This window comes from Aspergillus thermomutatus, assembly GCF_002237265.1.
Source record: "Aspergillus thermomutatus strain HMR AF 39 chromosome Unknown NODE_74, whole genome shotgun sequence".
NCBI lineage: Eukaryota > Fungi > Ascomycota > Eurotiomycetes > Eurotiales > Aspergillaceae > Aspergillus > Aspergillus thermomutatus.
This window is the reverse complement of record NW_020798123.1, coordinates 75,765-91,711: the sequence shown is the minus strand read 5'-3', so window position 1 is coordinate 91,711 and position 15,947 is coordinate 75,765. Positions and strand designations below refer to the sequence as shown.

General features: G+C 51.0%; 4 protein-coding genes across 4 annotated transcripts; 3 read left to right on the top strand and 1 right to left on the bottom strand.

Moving 5' to 3' along the window:
- Positions 1-1,543: 1,543 nt before the first annotated feature.
- Positions 1,544-3,758, top strand: CDV56_107781 (putative GTPase activating protein for Arf; the record flags this gene model as incomplete). The annotated part of the gene is made up of 4 exons (XM_026761400.1): positions 1,544-1,658; positions 1,721-1,737; positions 1,807-1,917; positions 1,980-3,758. The coding sequence occupies 4 exons, from the start codon at positions 1,544-1,546 to the stop codon at positions 3,756-3,758; spliced, it is 2,022 nt and encodes a 673-aa protein (XP_026615155.1).
- Positions 3,759-4,182: 424 nt separating this feature from the next.
- Positions 4,183-6,786, bottom strand: gpi10 (putative glycosylphosphatidylinositol-alpha 1,2 mannosyltransferase; the record flags this gene model as incomplete). Its single annotated transcript, XM_026761292.1, has 5 exons — positions 4,183-5,617; positions 5,669-5,815; positions 5,865-6,070; positions 6,131-6,361; positions 6,487-6,786. 5 exons carry the CDS (start codon positions 6,784-6,786, stop codon positions 4,183-4,185), a joined length of 2,319 nt encoding a protein of 772 aa, XP_026615154.1.
- A 704-nt stretch (positions 6,787-7,490) lies between these two features.
- On the top strand, positions 7,491-8,903 carry car2 (ornithine-oxo-acid transaminase; the record flags this gene model as incomplete). Its single annotated transcript, XM_026761198.1, has 2 exons — positions 7,491-7,955; positions 8,016-8,903. The coding sequence occupies 2 exons, from the start codon at positions 7,491-7,493 to the stop codon at positions 8,901-8,903; spliced, it is 1,353 nt and encodes a 450-aa protein (XP_026615153.1).
- Positions 8,904-10,480: 1,577 nt separating this feature from the next.
- On the top strand, positions 10,481-14,785 carry CDV56_107317 (ATP-binding cassette transporter YOR1; the record flags this gene model as incomplete). Its single annotated transcript, XM_026760936.1, has 3 exons — positions 10,481-10,735; positions 10,790-13,396; positions 13,451-14,785. The coding sequence occupies 3 exons, from the start codon at positions 10,481-10,483 to the stop codon at positions 14,783-14,785; spliced, it is 4,197 nt and encodes a 1,398-aa protein (XP_026615152.1).
- Positions 14,786-15,947: the final 1,162 nt, after the last annotated feature.

The following is a 15,947-nucleotide window of genomic DNA, read 5'->3' as shown; positions in this document are numbered from 1 at the left end:
AGACGCAGCTCTGCTAAAAACTGTTTGGTTTTGATCTTCCACTGAACGAACAAGATAAAAAGCATACGACTTGGCCATTGAGAGACTAGACGCGTGCTGTGTGGTTATAACAACATTGGAACAAAGTATATAGGAGACACCATCGAGTCTTGAATTGAGATTACAGGCAATAGCTCATACATCAATGAGCATGTGCGAATTGTTGCTGGATGAGTGTTGAAGAGAAGGAGAAAAGCGTCTTTCTTCAGCGAAAGAAAAAGATGAAAACTTCGACAATCGAGGTCACCTGACTAAGAGCACACTAATCCTAGGCCCATATACCACGTGACACACGTCCAGCCAGCCCTTTATATTCTTCATCCTCCACACAACAATTTCTCTCTTTCTTTTTTCTCTCATTACACTTTTCATAACACTACGAACGCATAATCAACCTCCAAATCCTACTTTTTCCTACAGGTTGGTAGGTCATATTGGCGTACTAGAAGGAATTCCTAGGGCATAATAAGGCTCCTCTACCGTGCTGGAGTTTCTTCTGAGACTCTGAGTGCGATGGTGGGGTGAGTCACCTGCTGCTCATACATTCTATCACAACCATCATGAGATGGTATTCGTAGTGCGAAGCGTAGACTCTACTCTGTAGAGCATCAAGATGAACCATATAGATGGATGCCTCGAGTTGTTTCGCAAAAGCTGAAGACAATTTCGCTTGAGACGGCCCAATATCACAGCACAAGCCTCTTTCATGTGGTATTTATCCATGGTTTTTGTGACTTTGTCTGACAGACATGCAAACGATGGACTCAGATCATAAGATGATTATGAAGGAACCGAGAAAGTCTAAGAGAGAGTCACGGACGTTTTCTGTGCTTGGCAGTAAAATAGTCAAGACTCGAGAGTTGGTTGCCCCTGGCCTGGCGCGGTCTTGACTAGGGGATCTACCTATATCCAAAGGGAGGAATGTACAGTCCTGCACAAGACAATTTAGATTCTGCCCAAGAATCAACGGTAAAATAGCCATTGTACCTCCAAGTGTAGATTCAAAAACATCAGTACTATATCAAATCCATAAGATCGAAGGAATGTCTATCTAATAACCGAGAGCATAGAAATCGGCGCGGTCACTGTCTTCTGTTCTGTCTTCCCCACACCCACCATCTTATCATCCCTGACCACTTCGCTTTCTCTCTCACTTCTCCTCCTGGGCTAACTAACTGCTGCAATTCATCCTCGCTCCTCCTTCACTTCTCTTTTCTGACGATCTCGACCCTCTTCTCTGCTTGTATACTCTGAAAACTCATCGCCTTGAGCCTTGCATCCATATCGTGTAAATATGATTTGCATTCTTATTTGAGATCCCCCTATCTCCCGCATACGGAAGCTCGGCCCGCTCCCTGCCACTTTTTCTCCATCATTCGTGAATAGATTCTGTCTGCTCCAAACCCAGTTCACCTCTTGCTTGGAGTTTTGATACCCTCGGCTTCTGTTAGGTGCACGTTATCAACAAAGAGAGGGCCAGGTAGTCTCTCCGGATTTTACCAAGATGCCCAGCGTTGTCAGTAAGCGGCAGCAGCAACGCAATGAGAAAGCCTTGCAGGACCTCATCCGCTCAGTGCCGGGCAATGATCGATGTGCAGACTGTGGAGCCTTCAACCCAGGTATGCTCTTCGAGACCTTTATAGAATTGCAAGCCAGTCGCTGATAAGCCATTTGCACACAGGATGGGCCAGCTGGAATGTACGTATATCATTCGATTGCACACGACTCTACCTCCACGACACGATAACTGACCCGCATGGAATACAGATGGGAATTTTCTTATGTATGCGGTGCGCAGCTCTGCATCGTAAGCTGGGCACACACATCTCCAAGGTCAAGTCCTTGACCATGGACACTTGGACGGCCGATCAAGTTGACGTGAGTGGACGGGCCAAGTCAACAATTCGAGGACGCATGAGCTGATTGCCTATGGAACACAGAACATGAAATCCCACGGGAACAACCTCATGAACAAGATCTTCAATCCCAAGAACGTCAAACCTCCGGTCCCCAAGGATATCGACGAGGCCGATTCGAGCATGGAGCGGTACATCCGGCAGAAATACCAGTATCGTTCCCTGGAGGATGGAAAACCGAAACCTCCAAGTCGTCATGACTCCGGTTATGACAGGTCACCGGAAGGCTCACCTCCTCCACTGCCTCCAAAGTCTGGCCGGTTTTCGGGCCCTGGGTTGCGGTCCGCTTCTTCCACCTCGAACCTCCAGCGGTCGTCCAACAGACCCTTTGCGACCTCACCTCGATCCGAAAGACACGATTCCCCTCCACCCCGAAGCGTCTCCAACTCTGGCTCTCAAGGGTTTGGGCTTTCCGTCCGTGATACAAATGACGCATCATTTGAGTCGAAACTGGTCCAGCTGAGAGACATGGGGTTCACCAACGAGCGTCGGAACGCAGCGGCCCTGAAAGGTCTTGACGGTAACTTGAAGATGACCATCGAGACTTTACAGAGACTGGGAGAAGGACCTGCATCGCTGGGACGGCCTTTGGCATCTGGTAACTCCACAAACAATCATACTGGAGGGGACGGTTCCGTCAATCCTTTCGACCAGCTTGACTTCAAAGCGTCTTCCCAGACGAGCAGCGCGTACAATCCGTTTGATATGCCAACTTCACAAGGACAACAGCAACTCGCACCTGCGCCCGCGCCCGTGCAGTCTCTTGAGGCGTCATTCCAGCATTTACAGGTTTCGCAGCCGTTATTCCCGCATCAAACCGGAGGATATCCTGGTCGTCAAGCTTCGCTTCCTCAGCCCCTCTACCAGCACCCTCTTACCCCTCCTGTTACCTCGACCCAATCACAAGGCACATACGTCTCATCCCCACAAGCGTTCGACGGAAGCCAAAACCCATTTTTCCAGTCCGGAGCCCAGCCGCAAGCGCCCTTCACTAGCACACCACTCACCCAGAGCCCTGGCGTTGCTCAGACAAACCCCTTCTTCAGCCAGTTCGGAGCGGCGGCGACCTCAATGCAGTCACAAGCCCAATTAGGTCCTGGAGGGGCACTGCCTAATCCGCCCCAGCATGCGAACACCATGCCAGCATTGTCCTCCACGTCGCCCTTTAGTCAGGTTTCTTACCAGCAGCAACAACAGCTGCAGCAACAACAGTTCATCCAGAGTCAACCACATTTGCAGGCACAGCCGTTGCAGCAGGGGTTTGCCTCCCAGAATCCATTCCAGTCGATGGCAGCCCCAAATACACCACAGAATGCGGTCTATCAACCCCAGTACCAGTCACAACCACAGAATGGGCTGCAGCAGCCCGCTCCGTACCTTGCCGCTCAGCCCACCGGCCGCGTGGACAAGGGCAGCATCCTCTCTCTGTACAATACGTCCTCTGCACCAGCATCCGGGATGCCGCACCCCTCTCAAATGCAAGCCCCGACAGGAATGTCGCTGAACCAAGCGCACCAAACCCAGCCAATGCCGAGTATCAACGAGCATCAGACCAACGGCCCGCAGGCCTCCGCTGCTCCCCAGTTAGCCGGGTCACGAAATCCTTTCATGGGTGGGCAACCAGCAGCACTCGGGGCGCAAGGCACCGCCGGTGGTGGATTCGACCTGACACCAAAAGCCCCCCAGCTGAATGGCAATTTCCCAAGGACCCACATGAGCCAGCAGAGTGTAGATATCAATGGCTTTCAGAGCGGACGGCACAGCCCCGACGCCTTTGCCAATCTGAGCGCCCGTTACCGGTAACCCTTTCTTTCCACCGTCAGCCCTGTCTTCCGAAGACGCTCTGAAAATATTTCTTCTGTGTATATCCACATATTGTATCTGATCTTGGCGAAATTTGTTGGTGACAATTGGTTGCATCATTGGCTGGCGTTTTTGATTTTGGCATTAGAATGAAGAATTGCGGGCATTGTTGAGCCCCCGTGTATGCTACGCTACGGCTGGACATATCAGCAAGGGTATATAGTACAATTCAGGGACAAAAAATGGAATACCGTCTATCAAGGCCAAGATCATCAATAAGGAGACAATCGCTATAGATCCGAGCCGAGTTTTGCTATGGTTTGTTGTGAATATAGTTACAGCACATAAATCAGATCCAGAATCCCAGGAGGTATCACATGCACGCATTTTTCCAACAAGTTGACGGATTGAGAGAATACAGCTCTTACGACCACAGATCCCGCTCGAGAACCTTCTTGGTCTTCTTCTTCTGCCTCCAGGCCTTGAACCAGTCCCCTCCCCAGGCCGTCCATGATGATTGTGTTCTTGGCCACTGCGGAATATGAAAATCTAACCAGGATCTCCGCTTCCGCTGGCCCCACGGCCAGTGCCACGACGACGGCCACGACAGAGACAACGAGGACGACGGGGAGACGGAAGAAGAAGACGAGATCCACCGACGGAACGGAGAGAGCCTGCCATCCCGCTTCCCGTTCGCTTCTTTCCGAAAACTCTCAATGATCCGGTCGAATTGTCTATCGCGTTTCTCGAGGTCCCGTTGGCGGGTGACGGATCGCCAGGCCTGTTGTTCGGCGGGGTCAAGGCACCAGACCACGATATCGCCTTTGCGGCGCCAGTCGTCGTGCCAGGCTGTGTTGAAGGAGCGCCAGCATTCGGCGTAGGAGCTGGCGCGGAGGAGGGATTGGAGGGTGGGCTCGAGCTGGGCGAAGAAGATGAGGTAGTCGGGCCATTCGTGGATGGGATTGGGGTGGTTAGTGTTTGTATTCGGCGGCTGGGGTTGTGGTTGCGTGGAGAGGTAGGATGGTTTCCGGGGGATGTGGCGGAGGCCGCCGGCCATGTGTTCGCGGAGGAACTGGGCGGGGTTGGCGTAAAATTGGTCCCCTTCGTCCATGTAGGTAGCTTTCTGGGCGGCGGTTTGGTCAACGGGGGGCTCGCAGGTGAGAGCCCAGGCGTGGATTGTGGGGTAGACGAGGTGGGAGCGCCAGGGGGTGCTGTGGCAGGGCATGAGAAAGCCGGCTGTGATTCCGCGCTGAGAGGGGTCTTTGACTGGGCGACTGAGCGTTGAAGGAGTTTGGGCGGCCGGAGCATGTAGCTCATGCTGTTGCCGGAGGTATGAGAGCACGTGGGACGGCCCGGATGCGTGGTAAATGGTTGTGTAGAGGGCAATGACGATGTTAACCAGCAATAGGAAGACGAGGGTGAGCCTCCTAGGCATATACGAGCGAGACGAGCGGAGGACCGCAGGCAGGAAGTAGTCCACCAGAGGTGGTGCAGTTAGGATGTGAAGAGACGGTAAAAGGGGATAGATGAATCGTACTTCCTTGTGAGAGACCAGGGATAGTACAAAGGGCATGACCACGCATATCAGCGCAAGCTGAGCTTGTACGAGAGACTGTAACTGCCCCAGTCCGGACGTCCGAACCTGGGCCAGAGCGCGGTACAGGCCAATGAGAGTGAACGGCAGTGCGGTGGTAAGTAGAAGGGGAAACCCCTGCGTGATATAATAATGCCAGTCATTTCTCCCGTAGAAGACTGCTAGAGACTGGGCAATGTTGAAATACAGGAATTTCAAAGGAGGGAACGTCCAGCTCCCGTAGAAAAGCCGATCTACCACGGACGATAAACCCAGAACGGCACAGCTATGAGCTTATCAGCTATCATTTCGCAACGCGCCTGGCAACACAACCCACCCGCAAAGCAATACCTCGCGCACGAGGATTCTCCTCTTGTCCCAAGAAGTTCGAAACCATGCGACACTGGCCAAACTCATCCAGATGAGAACGTTTGTCGGTCGTAGAATACAGGCGACAGCCGCTAGGGACAGACATTGACGTAGCCTGCGCTGCTGTGTGAGTTATATATAGATCCAATGGGCATCCACCGTACCTCTGCAGCGAGTTTGACATCTCCTGACCCTTCTGAGCACGCTCCCTGCAGGCCGCGCGAGTAGCCCTCTTGCGTTCCGGTGTCACAAATGACCAACTCCAGGGCCACAAGGAGAGAGCAACAATGGTAATTGTTGTTTCAAGGCAATTAGACAAAGTCCTGGTGGAACAAAACCATTGCCATGGGCTAACGACAGTCAAGGCAAGCTTCGACAGTCAACCTCGGTCCTCATATCAATTATCAAGCGAACAATGACATGAACATACAGTAGCCCAGGCCTCGTAACTTCGAGCGCCATAGACATAGCGAGCCAACTTCCAAGTATAAAAGTCCCCGAGCCCCGCGATTACCGCCTGCGCAGTTTGAGGAGCGGCGACGAGGAGATCCGCGCGCGATGCGGGGGAGAGGCGGAGAAGCTGGGCGACGACATCGGCGGCGGAGTAGACGGCGGCGAAGAGGAGAGGATGGATAGAAGACCTCAGTTGATGTCTCCATTCCTATATCGGTGGCGTCAAGTATCCAGAAATTAGCAACTGAAATGAAATGATGTGACTGGTTGGAACACAATCGAAAGCGACGCAAGACTGCAGACAATAATGTTGGGGGATACGACTCCACTAACCCAGGTTATCCATGCCCCCTGATTTTCTCCAAATGCGATTTGCCAGGCAGGCTCAAGGGATTGAAAGAATTCATCAGGCTGGAAAAAGGTGCGAACAGTAAATGCGTTGAGTAGACGAAAAGAGATTAAGAACAGAAGGATATTAATTGACAAGGGCGTTGTTGATGTCGGTGATGTTTTGGTATTACTTGATGGAGGAGATTGTGGCCTCAGGCGCGAAGTCGGCGGTGATGGGGAGAGAAAGGACGGAGACGACGAAGAGGAAGACGTGTAGGACCTCCTTCGACGCGACGAGGACATGATCGCAGGCAAATGTCACTGAGCGTATCTATCTATCCCCGCGATATCCTCCGATGCCAGCAAGAGATCAAAATCAATAAACCATAGGCCTTGGTCTGAGGCCAAGAGGACAAAGTGTCCGGGCCGGCAAAAAGCGACGGGATCCGCCCCGGTCGCGCAGTGGAGGCGCGGAAAAGATGAGTAATGGACAGGACGACAATGGATGAATATGCACGGAGTTGACGAACCGGAAGCCCCAGATCAGCCAGGCGAAGAAGGAATAAAGTCAGGTGGAAAGCAAACTGACTGGATCACTGGAGGAATGGTGGATCGCCGACATCATCGTTGTTGGGGATAGCGGGTAGACCTGCACTTAGCGATATACAGCGGGTAAACCTGCACTTAGGGGTCTAGTCCTCCTTCTGAGCCCATGTCTCTTGCCTCAAAAAGGTGACACCAGCGGGTCTCAAGCCTGCGTATTGGAATGGCGATTTCTACCAATTTGCTTTTTTGCCGTTTTTTCTTCATTTCCCACGGTGCTCAATTCTAACAGGTGTTTCCGATCCTCGTGCTATTAAAGGACGGTGACTTACTCGTTCGTCTCTGACTGTTCAGCGGACATTTCCTCCCCATCTTATCTTTCTTTGTTCGAACCATCTTGCTTCATCTTACCCTTGATCAACACTATCTCTTTCAAGATCACCTCGTCTCTTCTTTCCGCCATCATGTCTGCCCACGGCACCAGTTCTTACCATGCTTCCTCCACCCAGGAGGCCATTCAGGCGGAGAAGGAGTTCGCAGCCCACAACTACCACCCCCTCCCTGTTGTCTTCGCTCGTGCTCAGGGCACCTCCGTTTGGGATCCTGAGGGCCGCCACTACCTTGACTTCCTGTCAGCGTACTCTGCCGTCAACCAAGGCCATTGCCACCCCAAGTTGGTGGCTGCTCTTGTCGACCAAGCCTCACGATTGACCTTGAGTTCCCGTGCCTTCTACAATGACGTCTTCCCCCGGTTTGCCGAATTCGTCACCAAGTACTTTGGTTTCGACATGGTTCTGCCCATGAACACCGGAGCGGAAGCCGTGGAAACGGGAATCAAGATTGCTCGTAAGTGGGGCTATAAGGTTAAGGGCATTCCGGAGAACCAAGCCGTTGTTCTGAGCGCGGAGAACAACTTTCACGGACGTACTGTAAGTGCACGAGAATCAATGGACCCGATCATTATCGGTTGACCGACCTTCTTATTCTAGTTCGCTGCTATTTCCCTGTCCTGCGATCCTGAGTCGCGCGAAAACTACGGTCCGTATCTGCCAGGTATCGGATGCACAATCCCTGGAACCGATAAGCCCCTCAAGTACAATGACAAGGCGGCCTTGCGGGAGGCCTTTGAGAACGCGGGACCCAACCTTGCCGCCTTCCTGGTAGAGCCTATTCAGGGCGAAGCAGGCATTGTCGTCCCCGACGATGACTACCTGCAGGAGGCGAGAGCTCTGTGTGATAAGCACAATGTCCTGCTCATCTGTGATGAGATCCAAACGGGTATTGCCCGTACAGGCAAACTGCTCTGCCATGAGTGGAGCGGAATCAAGCCCGACCTGGTTCTGCTGGGCAAGGCCATTTCCGGTGGCATGTACCCTGTGTCCTGTGTCTTGGGTCGTAAAGACGTCATGCTCACCATTGAGCCTGGTACCCACGGTTCCACTTACGGCGGTAACCCTCTCGCCTGTGCTGTGGCTATCCGAGCCTTGGAGGTCGTTCAAGAGGAACACATGGTTGAAAGAGCCGAGAAACTCGGTCACGTCCTCCGCGAGGGCCTGAAGGCTATCCAGAGCCCCATCATCCAAACCGTTCGTGGCAAGGGGTTGCTCAATGCGATCGTCATTGACGAGTCCAAGACCAATGGACACACTGCTTGGGATCTCTGTATGCTGATGAAGGAGAAGGGCTTGTTGGCCAAACCAACCCATCAGAACATCATTCGCCTTGCTCCTCCCCTCGTGATCACTGAAGAAGAGATCCAGAAGGCACTGGAGATCATCGCACAGGCTGTTTCTGAGCTTCCAAACCTCAAGGGCGAGGCTGAGAACAAGGTCATTCCAGGCCCAGAAAAGAATGTCAAGATCAGCCTTGAGAATTAATCACTTTCCTGGGGGTTTCAGAGTCCCTAAGAACTAAGGGACGCCCACCACAAAACGCATTAAGCGATGACCACGAGCTTCTAGCCTGTCGTCGGCTATGCCAAGTGTGAACACATCCTGACCAGAGACAGTAATGTCCGCTGGCCGCTATAACTGGAGAAACGAGACACTGGCTCGCTCAAGACAAAAGCACTCGTTCGACCCCCGATGGTTAGCTCGTTACCCATATGGATGGGACAACAACTTGATGCCGGTTATGAATGAACTAGTCTATGTCTGATAGTATGACTCGGTTTTTAGATTGCAATCATTGATTAGCGTCTTTCATATACTTCCCAGCATTCACTCTAAGAAGGTAAGTAAGGAAGCATGTAAATAAGGCCATGAAGTAGACTATATGCCTGGCCTTTTGTCCAAGGATTGAGTGCTGGTGGCTGTCCCCGCGTTCTCTTTCCCCTCTTCTTTCTCATCTCATAATTTTGCCTTGCTTTTACCTCCTGTATTATATCATACCATTTTATGATCTAACTACAAAGTATCTATAATTTTTTGAGACTTTGAGGAAGACCTCAGATAACTAGCCTGGAAAAGCAACCGATTGACCGACCGCATTATGTCTCGATTACGAATACGGACCACACAACGGCCAGTCCGCGAGTCGGCGACAAGTACAACAAGCTCCCCCCGCAGAAGCATGGCCTAGTCTATTGCTTAACAACCAACAGCTTGATTTCATGCAAAGATCCCAGCCGAGGAAGAGATTCCCTAGTGATTTATCACCTCCGGATTTAATAATGGTATCTCCTTTGAATCTCCCCCGTCTGACTCATCGGGTATGGCTTGCTTGATTAATATCAGGCTCTTTCTTGACTACTAAATGTGTTATTTCCCCCGGCATGACTCTGCAATGTACGAAGTCCCTCTGCGTTTTGACTAAGACTGGATCAAGAAAGAAGAGAGCGAAGACGAGAGAATACGAATAGCATCCAGTGAGCCCCTTGCGTACACTCATTCTCAATACCAGTCCGACCTCTCTTTCATCAATCATTATCCAAGGACTAATGAATTTTCAGTATTGAGCAAGTCAGATTATCGCAATCCTCGGCAATTCATCGTTCAATATCTGCAACTGACGGGTGCAACCATATCTCTGTTGGATACTTAGCATACGATTGGTTGGTATTGCATTTCAGGTTTTTATCCCTGCTTATCAATGCATTTCCGTTTGATGATGACTTGTGGGCGGTTACTGACCCGAGAATAAGCAAGCACTGCTTTTCGCATTCAAATTCCAGTCTGATCGTCTGTCAACCCTGTATTCGTACGATACCATAACGTGGCATTGGCATAACGTTCGTACAAAACAAACTTAGCTCCACTACTGTTGTAATGGCTCGCTGACTTGACGAACTTGCAGAGCATTGGGTTAGTAGAAAGGCTACGAGAAGCTTGGTGCTTCTTATCATCTACGCCGGGGACGCTTACGCTTTTCGCCAATTTTTCGATACAAGATGGTGTCGGAAATTTGATGTTATTTTAGGCTGATCAATCGACAATCCCATAAAATCATCATCGAGATGACCGGGACTTCCCAACCCCAATTGGAGGTGGTAGTACCTACTCAGGAGAAACTGCCGCTTGAGCACAAACAGGCAGAGAGAACGGATGACCAAGTTACTGCTCCACAACCGCAGCTGTCCAAATGGCGCAAGCTGAACCCTTTGCGACTGCAAAAGGTACCCCCTGTTCCCAGTGAGAGACAAGTGACTCGGGAATATGAGGCGAATATCCTTAGTCGCATCTTCTTTGAGTGGATGACCCCCTTTATGAAGGTTAGTTCAAAATCTCGAACCCCAGAAAGTCGGCACGTTTACAAAATCGTATAGGTGGGTTATCTCCGACCATTGGGACCGAAGGATATATGGACCGTCAACCCGGACAGAGCGGTGGATATCTTGTCAGACAATCTTGCGGTGGCTTTTAGGAAGCGAATCGAGCAAGGGAGCAAGAGACCCCTGGTGCGGGCTCTTATCGACAGCCTAAGACATGACCTTGTGGTTGGTGGTATATGCCAGCTTGTTGGCATGATGTGCATGATTCTATCGCCATACGTGGTTAGGCACCTTATCGCTTTCTCGACTGAAGCCTACGCAGCTCATATCAACGGAACACCTGGACCAGACATCGGACCGGGACTGGGTTACGCCTTTGGTCTTTATGCCATGCAAGTGCTGCAGAGTTTGACTATGAACCAAGCGTTATATCGAGGAATGGTTGTCGGAGGGATGGCCAAAGCGGGCCTTACATCTCAAATCTTCGCCAAAGCGATGAAGTTGTCGAACCGTGCCAAAGCTGGCGGGAAGCCCGTCGATGACGCTGGACAGAAACGCTCCGAAGGAAGTTCATCTAAAGCACCAGCAAACGATGCGGCGAAGGAGATTTCCGGCTGGAGTAATGGACGCATCACGACGTTGCTGGGCGTGGATGTGGATCGTATCGATACAGCTTGCGGCATGCTTCATATGCTTTGGGTTTCACCCATCGGTCTTATCGTCGCTCTGGTCATACTGATTGTCAACATCGGCTACAGTGCACTTGCCGGGTACGCCCTCCTGGTTGTCGGAATATTTGCTCTGGCATGGGCTATGCGCCTCCTGGTGCATCTCCGGAGAGCCATCAATAAAATCACTGATCAGCGGGTCACTTTGACCCGAGAAATATTGTATAGTGTGAGGTTTGTGAAGTTCTTTGGCTGGGAAAGCAGCTTCCTAAAGCGACTCGAGGCAGTTCGCAATCGGGAGATCGGTTCCATCAAAAGACTCTTGTTCGTCCGACACGCTGTTGTAGTGTGCATGGTCTCTTTACCAACATTTGCATCGCTGCTGTCTTTTGTCACATACGCTCTGTCGGATCATGGCATGTCCCCGGATCGCATTTTTGCGTCCTTGGCATTGTTCAATGTGCTTCGCATGCCACTCATCATGCTCAACCTGACTATCACACAGATGACTGATGCTTGGACTGCTATCAACCGAATCCAGGAGTTCCTCCAGGCCGAGGAAAGGTCTGACCCGGTCGAATGGGATACAACCATGGACAAGGCTATCGAGGTCGAGCATGCATCATTCACCTGGGAACAAGTGCAGAGCAACAAGGGAGAGAAGAAGAAGAAGGAAGAGAAGCCGAAATGTAACCAGCTCCCGCCGAAAGTCGCAACGCCCAGCAGCACGCCCGACAACCACAGTGATACAACTGAGCATGCGCCATTCAAGCTCACGGATATCGACTTCAAGGTGGGGCGCAATGAACTGCTTGCCGTGATAGGAACGGTGGGTAGCGGCAAAAGCTCGTTGCTCGGGGCTCTGGCGGGTGATATGCGCTTGACGGAGGGCAAAATCCGAATGGGTGCGCCTCGATCGTTCTGCCCGCAGTACGCCTGGATCCAGAACGTCTCAGTGCGAGAGAATATTCTCTTTGGAAGTGATTACGACGAAGAATTCTACGACCGCGTGATCGACGCATGCGCTCTACAAGCCGATCTGGAGATTTTCCCGAACGGGGATCAGACGGAAATCGGAGAACGAGGGATCACGGTCTCTGGAGGCCAAAAGCAGCGAATCAATATTGCCAGAGCCGTCTACTCCAAGGCAGATATCGTTCTCATGGATGACCCTCTTTCAGCAGTTGATGCCCATGTCGGACGCCATATCATGGATAAAGCAATTTGCGGTCTGCTCAAGGATAAATGTCGTATCTTGGCAACCCATCAGCTTCATGTCCTTAGCCGGTGTGATCGAGTTATTGTGATGAAAGAAGGCTCTATCGACGCGATTGGTACCTTTGACGATCTCGTACGAAGAAATGAACACTTTAGGGAATTGATGTCGAGCACCTCGCAACAGGAAAAGCAATCGGATGATGATGTCAACGAAAATTCTGATGAAGCAAAACCGGCGAAAGACCAGATTGACAAGGCTAAACCAGCTGCCGGTTTGATGTCAAAGGAAGAGGTAGCGACGGGGTCAGTTGGGTGGCCCGTTTGGAAAGCTTATATCACCGCCTCTGGATCTTTCTTCCTCAACTTCATCGCTTTTCTCGTGCTGTTGGCCTGTCTCAACTGTGGTCTGGTTATGACCGGCCTATGGGTCTCTTATTGGACGTCTGATAAGTTTCAAAACCTGACCACGGGCCAGTATATGGGAATATACGCGGGAATCTGTGCAGGACAGGCTTTGGCTCTGTACGGCTTCGCACTGCATGTGACCATTGCCGCAGCGCACTCTAGCAAGACAATGCTGCAGCGCGCAATATACCGAGTCCTGCGAGCCCCAATGGCCTTCTTTGACACAACCCCCTTAGGACGAATCACAAACCGGTTTTCTAGGGATGTCCAGGTGATGGACAGTGAACTTGGCGAATCTATTCGAATGTTTGCCTTCACGTTCACTCAGATCCTTTCTACGATGGGGTTGATCATCGCATTTTATCATTATGTGAGTACCATAGGGTGAGGTGCGTGTAATGAAGTTGCTAACCGCCATGACCAGTTCGCTATTGCATTAGGTCCCCTGTTTGTCTTGTTCTTACTCGCAGCAACCTACTATAGAGCTTCCGCGCGGAATCTGAAGCGGCATGATTCGGTGCTTCGCTCAACGGTCTTTGCACGTTTTGGCGAGGCCATCAACGGTGTCGCCAGCATCCAGGCGTATAGAATGGAAGGGTACTTTCAGCGGAATTTACATGAAAGCATCGACTCAATGAATGGCGCATATTTCCTGACGTTCTCCAACCAGAGATGGCTCTCGATTCGCCTTGATGCTATCGGCAGTCTACTGATCCTGGTGGTGGGAATTCTAGTCGTCACCTCTCGTTTCAACGTCGGGCCAAGTATCTCCGGTTTGGTATTGTCATACGTTTTGAATATCACTTTGAGTTTGCAATTCACTATTCGACAATTCGCTGAAGTTGGGAATAATATGAATGCCGCCGAGCGGATCCATTACTATGGCACCAGCTTGGACGAGGAAGCGCCCCTTCAGCTGGCCGAGGTATCACAGAGCTGGCCCGAGAAGGGGAGAATTACGTTCTCGAATGTGCAAATGCGGTACCGTGACGGGCTGCCTCTGGTGCTCAAGGGACTCACTATGGACGTTCGGGGCGGGGAACGTATTGGCATTGTTGGGAGAACAGGCGCCGGCAAATCAAGCATCATGGCCGCGCTATTTCGTCTCACCGAGCTTTCCGGAGGAAGTATCAAGATCGATGGCATTGATATTGCCACTGTTGGGCTGCGTGATCTTCGGACCCGTCTTGCTATTATCCCACAGGATCCGACGCTCTTCCGGGGTACTATCCGCTCGAACCTGGATCCTTTCAACGAGCATACAGATCTGGAATTATGGGCAGCGTTACGCAAGGCACATCTCGTCGGCCAGGAGCTACCAGAGGACGAGTCGGAGGAGGGCACTCTTACACCATCATCGATGAACGAAAAGCAGCAGACCGTGCAGCGACTGCACCTTGACACAACCGTCGAAGAGGAGGGACTCAACTTCTCACTCGGCCAACGGCAGCTAATGGCTTTGGCGCGTGCCCTCGTTCGCGATGCCCGCATCATCATATGCGATGAGGCAACCTCGTCTGTTGACTTTGAGACAGACCAGAAAGTCCAGGAGACGATGGCGCAAGGGTTTCAAGGCAAGACTCTACTTTGCATTGCTCATCGTCTGCGGACAATCATCAACTATGATCGCATTTGTGTGATGGATCAAGGTCAGATCGCCGAAATGGACACCCCTCTAGCGCTATGGGGGAAGCCGGACGGCATCTTCCGCAGTATGTGCGATCAGAGTGGAATCACCCGGGAGGATTTTGGAGCTTGATGAGATGATATGATTCGGAGTATATATTTTGCTAAGTTCATGTGAAAATCTATACTGTCTGATACTTTGCGATAGTATCCATAATCTGATAGAAGTTATGAGCTCTGACTTGTCTGTGTCATTAGTGCAAAGCTCATGCTTTTGCTATCAGTCACACATCCTAAGCTGCAACAACTAGATTCATACAGCCTTTAACCTTGTTTCATGCAACTAAGCAGAGACTGATATGTGACGCTGTTAGCTCCTCTGCCGACCTTAATAAAGCTCTATAAATATCATCACTGCACATGCAGATTCAGAAAGTAAGCCACGATACTCAACGATAGCGCAAAGATGATAGAGTACTAGAGTGAAACAATCTAGCACATACGACCATAGGGTGTGGAAAACAGGGCTTCCCGTCCGCTCAGCCGTACTTAAGCCACACGCCGGCCGGTTAGTAGTTGGGTGGGTGACCACCAGCGAATCCCCGCTGTTGTATGTTTTTTGTTCACCCCTGAGGGTCATGACTTATTACATAGGACCTAGGTCAGAGGTTTATCTGCATAGCCCCTGAAAATCCATTGGTACTGCAGGAGCCTGCAGGCGTCGTGTTATGTGATGTTTAATAGCTGATTTATGCGATATACAAGCATCTACGCCATCAAGTCCTCGAGTTGCAGGCATCATATCCCTCGAGCCGACGGGTGATATGGGGCCATACGGGAAAAAGAGACCTTGTAAAGTCCCGATTCATTGTAAACTGATGAAACAGAATAGAGAGCTGCAATTCAACCCCCTCTGAGACCCCCGGCCGTGTTGTTGTAAATGTTTTCAATGTTTACCCATCTTCCAAATCTGATTTGAGCTTGACGTCGCCCGAAAACAACCGCGCCCTCCTTGCACAAACGAACCGTATTGGAATTCGATCTTGAATCATCCGGATTTTCTGATTGAACTTCCTGCATAAAATCCATCATGTTCCAGCAAGTAGACTGGCTCCGATCATTGTGATTGCACTGAGTGAACGGGTCCCCGGTGAGATGCCAGATATGCTTGGCTGATAAACGGCATATGGGGGCAGTAACTGACTGACGGGCTCCAGACCTTTCAGACAACAGTTCAATGCTCCTCATTGTTGCTGCTAGCAGGTCGAATCCCTCTATTAGTCTGTTGCAAGGTG